A 13,372-nucleotide genomic window follows, 5' to 3' on the forward strand; every position below is an offset into this window, starting at 1 on the left:
TGTGTGTATTGTTCGGATTTCCAGCATCTGCAGATTTTTTCTCGTTTGAGAGGGATTCGGAATGGGTTGAAAGTACACTGGAACTGGATTCGGAATAGAGGAACAGGGATTCATTAGGAATGAAGGGAGAGGGATTCCGCTGCGAATGGTGCAGGACATTAGGATGGTTCAAGAATAAAGGCACTTTTAAAGACGTGATTTCAGCTGCAGTGTTATCCGAAGCAGGACTGTGAGAATGCATTGAAATGACAAGACGGCGCGCGTTAGGACCCGGCGGTAGCCAGCACGGCTGTGTCTGCACTCTGCAGCGGTGCTTTGCCGACCAGGGTGTGAGGGGCAGGAGGCTGAGAGGCAGCGTCCAGCCCACGATGCGAAGGGTGCGGGTGAACGCCGCCGCCCTGCTCACCGTTGCCTGGATCCTCGGTTTGTTCTACTATCTGTGGCAAGGGGGCAAGCCCCGTCCAGCAGTGCACGGCCCCGGGGAGCCCCTGCACCAGCGGCAGCCCCAGCACCCCGGGCAGGGCGCCGGCGGCTGGCAGGCGGTGAGTGGATCGGCAGCGGGGTGCTTTCGGGGCGGGAGCATCAAGCATCCCAGTGGTTCCTTTTTCCCTCCACCACTCTCCCTCCATTCACTCTATCTCCCCACCAACACCCCCTCTCTCTCCCCCAACACCCCCTCTCTCTCCATTAACACCCCTCTCTCTCCATCAACACCCCTCTCTCTCCACCAACACCCCCTCCCTCTCCATCAACACCCCTCTCCACCAACACCCCCTCTCTCTCCAGCATCCCCCTTCTCTCCCCACCGCCCGTTTCTCTCCCTACCAACACCGCTCTCTCTTCCCACCGTCTCCGCGCCTTCCCCACAAACACCCCCTCTCTCCTCACTGTCCCCTTCCCATCTCTCCCTCCTTGTCCCCTTCTGTTCTGTTCTCACAATGAGGCCCACTCGTTCTCTCCGTTACTTTCCTCCTGACTCTGTTAACGTCTAAACCTCTCTTTCACCTCCCCACGATGCGCTCTCTGTATCTCCATTGTCCTCTGTTCCATTACCTCCCCACCATCCATTTTCTCTCTCTACCCCCGATCCATTATCTCTCTAACCCCCACCAATTCTTTCTGTAACCCCCACCAATTCTCTCTGTAACCCCCCACCAATTCTCTCTCTAACCCCACCCATTATGTCCCTAACCCCCACCCATTCTCTCTCTACCCCACCCATTCTCTCTCTAACCCCCACCCATTATCTCTCTACCCCAACCCATTCTCTCTCTACCCGCACCCATTATTTATTATCCCTCTCCCCTCGTCTCTACCCGTTATCTATCATCCCTCTCTTCACTGACTACCACATCTTTTGTTTTTCGTCTCATTCATCTTTTTTTAATGCTCTTATTTTTAAGCTTTGCCGATTTTTAGTTCGTTGTCTCTGGCGGCGTAATGCGGCTGTGGCGATTGTGCTTCATGCGTGTTGGATGGGGCCGGGACGGGGATGGGAGGGAGGGCGAGGGTCGTGAGAGGGAGATCCGCGAGCCTGGCGATCATTCTGAAGCACAGAAGGCGACACATCTAATATGTTGCAAATCGCGTATGCTGTGCATAATGCAAACGGTTGCCGCTGCACTTGCTATGGGCACAAATCCCGTCGCAATTCAGGACACAGATTCTGCAAATATCTGGAAATCTTGATCAACAAATGTGGAGGAACTCAGCATCCATGGAAGCCCGTTGAAGGGTCTCGGCCCGAAGCGTCGACTGTTTATTACCTGCTATGGACGCTGTCGGACTTGCTGAGTTGCCCCGGCGGCATATTTTACCATTTGAATTTAACGGCGGTGTGTTGTTGAAACCAGTTCCAACGCAGCGTGTGTAGCCGGTGCGCACAGAGCGGGTTTGGAGGTGTGTACTGGTTTGGAGGTGTGTACTGGTTTGGTGGTCTGTACGGGTTTGGTGGTCTGTACGGGTTTGGAGGTCTGTACGGGTTTGGAGGTCTGTACAGGTTTTGTGGTCTGTACAGGGTTTGGAGGTCTGTAGGGGTTTTGTGCTCTGTACGGGTTTGGAGGTCTGTACGCGTTTGGAGGTTGGCCGTGTGCTGTGGACGAATGTCCAGACAATCACTGCGAAGAGCGCTCTGGATGTAGAATCTCTAAACTTTTGCGCCTCGTCTGTGCTTTTTCTAAAGTGATGAGGCGACAAAAGCTGAACTGAAGGGTGTTTACTCACAGATGTCTTACCCAGAAAATTACCATCACATTCGGTCGGCTGAGAAATGGGTTTGATATAAAGACAGGTTACTAAAAGTGGGCAGAGGCGGGCCCCCGAGTTAGGGGAGCGAATTTCGGTGTAGAGGACCCAGCTCGCTGATGCAAATGATAGGCAAGGGCGAGAAAAGCATACATATTGCCTCAAGGTATCGATGTGATAATCTGCCTGGATGGCGTGTGCAACTGTCTTTCTACACCATAACTTGGTAAATGGGACAATAGTAAACCGATTCCTCGATTTAGAGCATTTTGACCCTTTGACCCACCAATGATGCAGATTAATGCTGCACATTGGCCTAACTCCTGACTCCTCATGTGCCTCACACTAGGAAGAGGCCAGAGGCCAGAGGCGGAGGAAGGGTGAAATCTCAGTTATAAGGCCCGCTAGTCTGTACAGGGATCAGGTGAAAGCTGGGGAATAGCAAGAATCCAGAAAGTCTGAGTAAGTCTCCACAAAATAATATATTCACGGAATGTCCAAGAACAACGGCTCCCAACCTTCTTCATGCTGTGGACTGCCTCCCGCGAGCAGGGGTCCGTGAATCGCTGATCTAGAGCTATAGAGACCACGTGGAAACAGGCCACACCAACCAAGATACCACATTGGTTTTTAATGGCACAGGTACAGTGGAAAACTTTGATTTGCATTTCGCCTAATCAGATCACATTACCTATGATATGTAATCGGATCACATGGAGCTGGTAGCTGGGGAGAGTGATATAGTTACAGTGAAATTGCAGTCCAGGCAGCCAGAAGATGCAAGGCCAGTGTGAGGTACAGTCAAGAGAACATCTTATTGTACAAGGGATCCATAAATAGTCTTCAAGATGACTAGAAAATAAAAGTGATATGAACCGTTGAAGCTGTTAGGAATAACATTCATTTGGAATATCTTGAGCAATCTTGGCCTCTGTAACTAGGGAAGGATGTGCTGGCCCTGGACTGGGTCCAAAGGTTCACAAGAATGATCCCTGGAATGAAAGGCTTAACAGCAGGATGTTTTATGTCTCCACACTTATATTTGATGGAGTTCAGAAGGGTGTGTGTGTGTGTGTGTGTGTGTGTGTGGGGGGGGGGCGCGGAAATCACATTGAAACCTTTTGGATACTGGAAGGGCAACACACACAAAATGCTGGAGGAACTCAGCAGGTTAGGCAGCATCAATGGAGAGGAATAAAGCATTTTGTGTTGAGACCCTTCATGAGGATACTGAAAAGTCAGGATAAAATGCACATAGAGAGAATGTTTCCATTAGTAGGAGAGTCTAGAATCTGAGGTGGTGTCCATTTAAAACTGAGATGAGGAGGAATTTCTTTAGCCAGAGGGTTGTGAATCTGGTGATGTTGGGGGTGGGGGATGTTGCATGGAGACAAAGTCACTAGTGTATTTATGGCAGAGGTTGATACATTCTTCATAGGTGAGGGGTTAAGGGTTATCGGGAGCAGGCAAGAGAATGGGGTTGAAAACAAATCAGGCATGATTGGACAGCGAGCAGACTCAATTTATCAAATGGCCTAATTCTGTTTCTGTGTCTTACGGCCTTATAATAGCAGGGTAGAAGCTCCCTTAGGCTTAGTGTATGTGCTTTAATATGTCCTGCCCAAGGGGGGTGCGATAAGGGGGGATGTCCTTTTGCCTGTGTTTGACCCCTATCCCTCTAAATCCTTCCTATCCATGTTCCTGTCAAATCAAAGTGTCTTTTAAATGTTGTATTGGATCTGCATAACAACTTCCTCTGGCAGCTGGTTCCATATCCTGACCACACTCTGTGAAGAGGTAGACCCTGAGGTCCCTTTACAATCAGTGAATAATCATGCAGCATTTCGTTGACTGTCAGGGCAGAGTCAGAAGCAAGTTTAATGTCACTGGTTGGGAAATTTGTTGTTTTGTGCCAGCAGTACATTGCAATACATAAATATTTAAAAAAATATAACTTTCAGTCAGAAATAGATGGTGGTTGTCTATTATGCCCCATGATGACAGGAAACCTGTGTGGGAGAATTTTTAAAGTGGAAAAGCCATTGCATTAGGGTAGTTCCACTCTCTTGACCTCAGAAATCCAAGTCCAGGTTATAACTGGATCTTCCTTGGTTACAGTGGGTGACCATGGCCACGTCTGTGGCTTGTCCTGCCCCCTGTTTGACACAGAGCATTGAGCTGCCTCCTGTCCATTGAGATCTCTTCCGCCCCTCCACTGGAGCTGATTTCACTTTCTAGGACAGGCATGTCCCTATCTCACCAGGACACGAGACCTCTGGCTATCCTCACCTGGTCAGTCACAACTTGGAGGTCAGGTGAGAGATGAGTGTCTGTTGGGGACTAAAGATGAGTGAGCTGCCTTGGAACAGACATGACAGACCCTTCACCAGAGGTGCAACCCCTCTCTCAACACCCCATACACCCCAACAAAAAAAAAGTGAGCACCGGACACAGTAAATGACCTCATCAGACCCACAGGTGAAGTGTCGCCTCACCTGGAAGGACTGTTTAGGGCCCTGAATGATTGTGAGGGAGGAGGTGTCGGGGCAGGTGTAGCACTTGTTACACTCGCAAGGGTAAGTGCCGGGAGGGAGATCAGTGGGGAGTGACGAATGGACAAAGGAGTTGTGTCGGGAACGATCCCTGTGAAAAGCAGAAAATGGCGGGTGGGTGTGAACAAGTGAGGTGACATTTAACATGTGAGCCTGTTGCGCTCATTGCTCCTGGTGACCTCCGGTATATTGGTGAGACCCGACGTAGATTGGGAGACTGCTTCACTGAGCACTTATGCTCTGTCCACCAGAAAAAGTGGGATCTCCCAGTGGCCGCCCATTTTAATTCCACTTCCCATTCCCATTCCTATATGTCAATTCATGGTCTCCTCCACCATCATGATGAGGCCACACTCAGGTTGGAGGAATGACATCTTATATTCCGTCTGAGAAGCCTCCATCCTGATGGCATGAATATTGATTTCTGGAACTTCTGGTAATGCCCCACCTCCCCTTCACGATTCCCCATCTCTTTTTCCCTCTCTCACCTTATCCCTTTCCCATCAGCTCCCTCTGATGCTCCTCCCACCTTTTCATTCTTCCACGGTCTTCTGTCCTCTCCTATCAGACTCCCCCTTCTCCAGCCCTGTATCTCTTTCACCAATCAACTTCCCAGCTCCTTACTTCAACCTCCCGGTTTCACCTATCACCTTGTGTTTCTCCCTCCCCTCCCCACACTTTCTTACTCTGACTTCTCATCTTTTTTTCTCCAGTCTTGATGAAGGGTCTTGGACCGAAATGTCAACTGTTTTTTCCATAGATGCTGCCTGGCCTGCTGAGTTCCTCCAGCATTTTGTGTGTGTTGCTTGAATTTCCATCGTCTGCAGATTCTCTCTATTTAGTGAGGTAATATTCATGGGTTCGTTGTCTATTCAGAAATCGGATCACGGAGGGGAAGAAGCTGTCCTTGAAATGTTGAGTGTGTGTCTTAAAGCTGTTGTACCACTTGCTGATGGTAGCAATGAGAAGAGGGCATGTTCTGCATGAGGTGCTAGGAAAGTTTTGGCAACAGTGGTTGAGAATAGTTTCACTTCGTCTTGTGCGCTGGAACATTTAATGCAATGATTTATACCTGAGGCGCTCATGTCTAATATCAACCTTGTGTCAGAAAGAGGAATTTCTCACACAATTAAGGCTAAGTTGCACAATGCCCTGCTTCTGCAAAGACAGAGAGTGAAAAGATACTCAGCGTACCTTTCCCTGTTTGCTTAGAGTTATACAGGATGGAAATAGTCCAGTCCTGTCCAAGATGCCTGTCCCATTCGCCAGTATTTCACCTATATCCTCTAAACCTTTGCTATCCATGTACCTGTCCCAAAGTCTTTTAAATGCCCTGATGCAAGGTTTTGACTGAAACACTGACAATTCCTTTCAACCCCATAGATGCTGCTCAACCTGCTGAGTTCTCCAGCAAATTGTTTGTTGATCCAGATCTTAGCATCTGCAGTCTGTTGTTATCGTACCCACCTCTGCTGCTTCCTTCAGAGCGTCACTCCAGATACACACTCTGTGTGAAGAAGTTGCCTTTCAGCTCCATTTTAACTCTTTTCCCTCTAACCTGGTGTGGCACGGCAGTGTAGCAGTGGTCTATTGCTTTACAGTGCGAATGATCACCGGTTGGGGTTCAGTTCCCAATGCTGTCTGTAAGGAGTTTATATCTTCTCCCTGTGACTGCGCAGGTTTCTTCTGGGTGCTCTGGTTTCCTCCCACATTGCAAAGACGTACAGATAGGATTGGCCAGCTGTGGGCATGCTATGTTGGTGACAAAAGCACGACAACTCTTGCGGGCTGCCCAGTTGTAATGGATTTAATTGATTTGTTTATTGAACATTTAGTTTTTAGATACGCACAGGATAGTTTCTTCTGGCCCTTGAACAGCCCCTGATTTAATCCTAGTCTAATCAAAGGACAATTTACAACAACCATCATACATGGGCTATCAGCAGCTATAACCAGAGCACCAATCATGAGTTAAATAGCAGGGAAGGTTGAAACATGAAAGGGAGACACGGCCTAGCGGAGTGGTCATCAACGGAGTGATCTGAGGCTTTGGCTCATTCGGGCTTTGGCAATAACGGGTTGAGGTGAGGTAAGTTACCCGTGAGGAATAGAAACAGGAAGTATGTCAGTGAGGCTGGTGTTCTGTGCTGGGTGTCAGATGTGGGAAGTCCAGGAGACTCCCAGCCTCCCAGACGGCCACATCTGCACCAGGTGAGTCGAGCTGCAGTTCCTTAGGGACTGGGTGAGGGAACTGGAGATGCAGCTCGATGACCTTAGTCTGGTCAGGGAAAGTGAGAACGTGATAGAGGAGCTATAGGCAGGTAGTCACACCGGGGCCTTGGGGTACAGATAAGTGGCTAACAGGAGAGGGAAGAGCAAGAGTCAGATACTAGAGGGTACCCCTGTGGCTGTCCCCCTAAACAATAAGTACTCCTGTTTGAGTACTGTTGTGTGGGGGGGGGGGGGGACAGCCTACCTGGGGAAGGTAACAGTGGCCGTGCCTCTAGCACAAAGTCTAGCCCTGTGGCTCAGAAGGGTAGGGAAAGGAAGAGGATGGCAGCAGTGATAGGGGACTCTATAGTTAGGGGATCAGACAGGCGATTCTGTGGACACAGGAAAGAAACACGGATGGTAGATTGCCTCCCAGGTGCCAGGGTGTGGATGTTTCTGATCGTGTCCCTGATACCCTGAAGTGGGAAGGTGAACAGCCAGAGGTCGTGGTACATATTGGTACCAACGACGTAGGTAGGAAAAGGGAGGAGGTCCTGAAAACAGACTATAGGGAGTTAGGAAGGAAGTTGAGAAGCAGGACCTCAAAGGTAGTAATCTAGGGATTGCTGCCTGTGCCACATGACAGTGACTATAGGAATAGAATGAGGTGGAGGATAAATACGTGGCTGAGGGATTGGAGCAGGGGGCAGGGATTCAGATTTCTGGATCATTGGGACTTCTTTTGGGGCAGGCATGACCTGTACAAAAAGGATGGGTTGCACTTGAATCCAAGGGGGACCAACGTCCTGGCAGGGAGGTTTGCTAAGGCTATTGGGGAGAGTTTAAACTAGAATTGCTGGGGGTGGGAACCGACCTGAAGAGATGGCTCACAAACAGAGAAAGCTTGTAGGCAGTGTGAGGGGGAGGATAGGCAGGTGATAGAGACGGAATGCGCTCAGACTGATGGTTTGAGATGTGTCTATTTTAATGCAGAAAGCATAATGAACAAAGCAGATGAGCTTAGAACATGGATCAGTACTTGGAGCTATGATGTTGTGGCCATTACAGAGACTTGGATGGCTCAGGGGCAGGAATGGTTACTTAGAGTGCCAGGCTTTAGATGTTTCAGAAAGGACAGGGAGGGAGACAAGAGAGGTGGGGCATGGCACTGCTGATCAGAGGTAGTGTCACAGCTGCAGAAAAGGAGGAAGACATGGAGGGATTGTCTACTGAGTCTCTGTGGGTGGAAGTTAGAAATAAGAAGGGGTCAATAACTCTACTGGGTGTTTTTTATGCATCACCTAATAGTAACAGAGACTCAAGGAGCAGACAGGGAGACAGATTCTGGAAGGGTGTAATAATAACAGGGTTGTCATGGTGGGAGATTTTAATTTCCCAAATATTGATTGGCATTTCCCTAGAGCAAGGGGTTCAGATGGGGTAAAGTTTGTTAGGTGTGTTCAGGAAGGTTTCCTGACACAATATATAGATGAGCCTGCAAGAGGAGAGTCTGTACTTGATCTGGTATTGGGAAATGAACCTGGTTGGGTGTCAGGTCTCTCAGTGGGAGAGCATTTTGGAAATAGTGATCACAATTCTATCTCCTTTACCATAGCATTGGCGAGGGATAGGAACAGACAAGTTAGGAAAGCATTTAATTGAAGTAAGGGGAAATATGAAGCTATCAGTCAGGAACTTGGAAGCATAAATTGGGAACTGATGTTCTCAGGGAAATGTACGGCAGAAATGTGGCAAATGTTCGGGGGATATTTGCGTGGTGTTCTGCATAGGTAGGTTCCAATGAGACAGGGAAAGGATGGTAGGGTACAGGAACCGTGGTGTACAAAGGCTGTTGTAAATCTAGTCAAGAAGAAAAGAAAAGCTTACGAAAGGTTCAAAAAACTAGGTAATGATAGAGATCTAGAAAAGTATAAGGCTAGCAAGAAGGAGTTTAAGAATAAAATTAGGAGAGCCAGAAGGGGCCATGAGAAGGCCTTGGCGGACAGGGTTAAGGAAAACCCCAAGGCATTTTACAATTATGTGAAGACCAAGAGGATAAGATGTGAGAGAATAGGACCAATCAAGTGTGACAGTGGACAGTGACAATGTATGGAACCTGAGGAGGTAGCAGATGTACTTACTGAGCACTTTGCTTCATTATTCACTACGGAAAAGAATCTTGGCGATTGTAGGGATGACTTGCAGTGGACTGAAAAGCTTGAGCATGTAGATATTAAGAAAGAGGATGTACTGGAGCTTTTGGAAAGCATCAAGTTGGATAAATCTCCGGGACCAGTCGATATGTACCATAGGCTACTGTGGGAGGCAAGAGAAAAGATTGCTGAGCCTCTGGCAATGATCTTTGCATCATCAATGGGGATAGGGAGGTTCCAGAGGATTAGAAGGTTGCAGATGTTGTTCCCTTATTCAAGAAAGGGAGTAGAGATAGCCCAGGAAATTATAGACCAGTGAGTCTTACTTCAGTGGTTGGTAAGTTGATTGAAAAGATTCTGAGAGGCAGGATTTATGACATTTGGAGAGGCATAATATGATTAGAAAAAGTCAGCATGGCTTTGCTAAAGGCAGGTCGTGCCTTACGAGCCTGATTGAGTTTTTTGAGGATGTGACTAAACACACTGATGAAGGAAGAACAGTAGATGTAGTGTATATGGATTTTAGCAAGGTATTTGATAAGGTACCCCATGCAAGGCTTATTGAGAAAGTAAGGAGGCATGGGATCCAAGGGGACATTGCTTTGTGGATCCAGAACTGGCTTGCCCACAGAAGGCAAAGAGTGGTTGTAGACGAGTCATATTCTGCGTGGAGGTTGGTGACCAGTGGTGTGCCTCAGGGATCTGTTCTGGGACCCCTACTCTTTGTGATTTTTATAAATGACCTGGATGAGGAAGTAGAGGGATGGGTTAGTAAATTTTCTGATGACACAAAGGTTGGGGGTGTTGTGGAAAGTGGGGAGGGCTGTCAGAGGTTACAGCGGGACATTGATGGGATGCAAAACTGGGCTGAGAGGTAGCTGATGGAGTTTAACCCAAATAAGTGTGAGGTGGTTCATTTTGGTAGGTCAAGTATGATGGCAGAATATAGTATTAATGGCAAGACTCTTGGCAGTGCAGAGGATCAGAGGGATCTTGGGGTCCGAGTCCATAGGACACTCAAAGCTGCTGCGCAGGTTGACTCTGTGGTTACGGTGTGTTGGCATTGGCCTTCAGTAACCATGGGATTGAGTTCAAGAGCCAAGAGGTAATGTTAAAGCTATGTAGGACCCTGGTCAGACCCCACTTGGAGTACTGTGCTCAGTTCTGGTCACCTCACTACAGGAAGGATGTGGAAACTATAGAAAGGGTGCAGAGGAGATTTCCAAGGATGTTGCCTGGATTGGGGGAGCATGCCTTATGAGAATAGGTTGAGTGAACCTGGCCTTTTCTCTTTGGAGTGATGGAGGATGAAAGGTGACCTGATAGAGGTGTACAAGATAATGAGAGGCATTGATTGTGTGGATAGTCAGAGGTTTTTTCCCAGGGCTGAACTGGCTATCATGAGAGAGCACAGTTTTAAGGTGCTTGGAAGTAGGTACAGTGGAGATGTCAGGGCTAAGTTGTTTCACGCAGAGAATGGTGAGTGCGTGGAATGGGCTGCCGGTGATGGTGGTGGAGATGGGTACGGTAGGGTCTTTTAAGGGACTCCTGGATTAGAAAAATAGAGGGTTATGGGTAACTCTAGGTAATCTTTAAGGTAAGGATTGTGGGCCGAAGGGCCTGTACTGTGCTGTAGGTTTTCTATGTTTCTATGTAACCAATTACCTAATGAACTAATACGTCTTTGGTCTGTGGGAGGAAAACAGAACACCCGGAGAAAACCCATGCATTCCACTGGGAGGAGGTCGGAATTGAACTCTGACATCCGAGCTGTAATAGCGTTGTGCTAACTCCTATGCTACCGTTGTGCCTGTTATTTGACACAAACTACGCATTTCACCATATGTTTCAATGTATATGTGGCAGATAAGGTTAATATTGAAATATTAAGCATATGCCCTCCAGGTTTGGATTTTGTTTCCCTGGGGGAGAAGCGTTCTGCCTATGTATACCCCCCTTAACTTATACAGGTCTATAAGATAAACCCCTGGGTCTCCTGCTCTCTGGGGAATTTTTATGGGCAAGTGGTATCGCAACTTGAGATACATACTTTCAAAAGTAATGGCTGAGTTCTCCATTCCACCATCAGCTTCAGAAAAAAGACTATCTCTCTGTTTAAGGTTGTAGTTTAGCAGGAAACTATTGCAGATACTGGAGAGGGCTGGAGATACTCAGTAGGTCAGGCAACATCTGTGGAGAGACTGAAACAGAGAGAATATTTTTATTTCTTGGTTCCATCATCAGAGTCCTGAGGAATGGGAATTGAGGTGGAATACATCAAACAACAGGAATTCTGCAGATGCTGGGAATTCAAGCAACACACATCAAAGTTGCTGGTGAACTCAGCAGGCCAGGCAGCATCTCTAGGAAGAGGTACAGTCAACGTTTCAGGCCAAGACCCTTAGTCATACATCCCTGGTTTACTCTGTCCACAGGTACCACCTGATTGGCAAAGCATTTTGTTTTTCTTTGTGAATCTCTTAGATATAAACCAAATCTAATGTAAATGTTTAGACAAATACTGTTGTAGTTCTCTGACTGAAAGAGTGATCGACTGAAGAGACTGCAGATGCTGGAATTTGGAGCAATACAAGAAGTGCTGGAGAAACTCGGGCCAGGAGCATTTCTGGAAAGAGATAAACAGTTGATATTTTGGGTTGAGATCCTTATTCTGGAATGCATTTAAACCTCGATCCAAGATGCTGACTGTCCATTTCCCTCCATAAATGCAGCTGAGTTCTTCCAGTGCTTTGCGTGTTGCTAAGTGATTAGTGATGATTGATTATGAAATTTAAACTACAAGTTTAAAATTGCATATATTCAGGTTTAATTATTGTTTTTTTAAAGTTACTCATCTTTCAGATCTACTCTTTATCTCTGTTTCCATTCTTGATTTGAGGTTGGATTAGCAAGGCAGGTGCAAAGACATAAAATTACCACAAATTACAAAAGAAAGGAGTAACAAGGTAATATTAATGGACTTGTGGACTATTCGGAAATCTGATGGTGAGGGAAAGAAGGTGCTTTGATGTGGATTCATTGATATGGGCTCCTCCTCCCAAATGGTAGCATGTCTTGGGTGGTATTGTACAGGATGTCCACGATAGCAGGCTGTGATAAACAGAGGCTAATAACAGTCTAACAGGAGGGGTCATCACTTCCCTGGCTATAGGTTGATTCATTATAGAGCCTAATGGCTGAGGGTAAGAATGACCTCATATAATGCTCTTTGGAGAAGGGCAGTTATCTTAGTCGATTACTAAAAGTGCTTCTTTGATCAGGCAAGGTGGCATGCAGACGGTGAGAAACATTGTCCAGAATTGCCAGCATTTTCTGTAGGGTCCTTTGTTCTACCACAGCCTCCAGTGTGAACATGTGAAGGAGAGGCCTGCATACTCCAAAGTGCCTCAGTCTCCTCAGGAAGTGGAGGCGACTCTGGCCCTTCTCGTACAGAGCCTGTGTTGTTGCTCCACAAGTCTGTCATCCAGCTGCACCTCCAAGTAGGTCCTCTCACCACATCCACATCCTCACCATCAGGGACAAGTAAATCTCGTGGAGCAGCAAGATGGAAACCAGCCTGTTTCTCACCTCTGTTTATATCTTGTATGGTCTTTATCCCAAAGACCTTCAAAGTTCAACGTAAAATTATTATCAAAGTACAGATATGTCACCATGTATAACCCTGAGATTCATTTTCTTGTGGGCATACTCAATAAATCCATAATAGAATAATAACCATAATAGAATCAATGAAAGATCGCACCAATCTTGGGCGTTCAGCCACTATGGAAAAGACAACAAAGCACAAAAATAAATAAATAAATAAGCAATAAATATCGGGAACATGAGATGAAGAGTCCTTGAAAGTTTGTACAGGTGTGGGAATATTTCAGTGATGGGGCAAGTGAAGTTGAGTGAGGTTATCCCCACTGGTTCAGGAGCCTGATGGTTGAGGGGTAGTAACTGTTCCTGAACCTGGTGGAGCGAGTCCTGAGGCTCCTGTACCTTCTGCCTGTTAGCAGGAGTGAGAAGAGCTATTATAATTAGAGTATATCGAAGATGATTAGGCTTAGTGGCCAAACACTTAGCTAGAGAAGGAGAGGCAGGAAAGGTTTAGTGAGGGGATGTTTGAAACTGGTGGGAAGACTAGAGGGGACGGGCACGAAAGTATAGAGGAGTGGCTTGTGGGTTTGCATGATGCTGGAGTAGTGT

The 13,372-nt window shown here is 47.1% G+C and overlaps 1 protein-coding gene across 5 annotated transcripts in view; it reads left to right on the forward strand.

Moving 5' to 3' along the window:
* The first annotated feature begins 302 nt into the window (after nt 1-302).
* Nucleotides 303-13,372, forward strand: part of LOC140200620 (polypeptide N-acetylgalactosaminyltransferase 16-like) — a 329,730-nt gene continuing 316,660 nt past the window's right edge. For all 5 annotated transcript variants that reach the window (XM_072264214.1, XM_072264195.1, XM_072264198.1 and 2 more), the window contains exon 1: nt 303-542. In XM_072264214.1, coding sequence (XP_072120315.1) covers nt 369-542 — 174 coding nt within the window. In that variant the 5' untranslated portion in view covers nt 303-368. The remainder of the gene's footprint in view (nt 543-13,372) is intronic.

This window comes from Mobula birostris, chromosome 1 (genome assembly GCF_030028105.1).
Source record: "Mobula birostris isolate sMobBir1 chromosome 1, sMobBir1.hap1, whole genome shotgun sequence".
In the NCBI taxonomy this organism is placed as follows: domain Eukaryota; kingdom Metazoa; phylum Chordata; class Chondrichthyes; order Myliobatiformes; family Myliobatidae; genus Mobula; species Mobula birostris.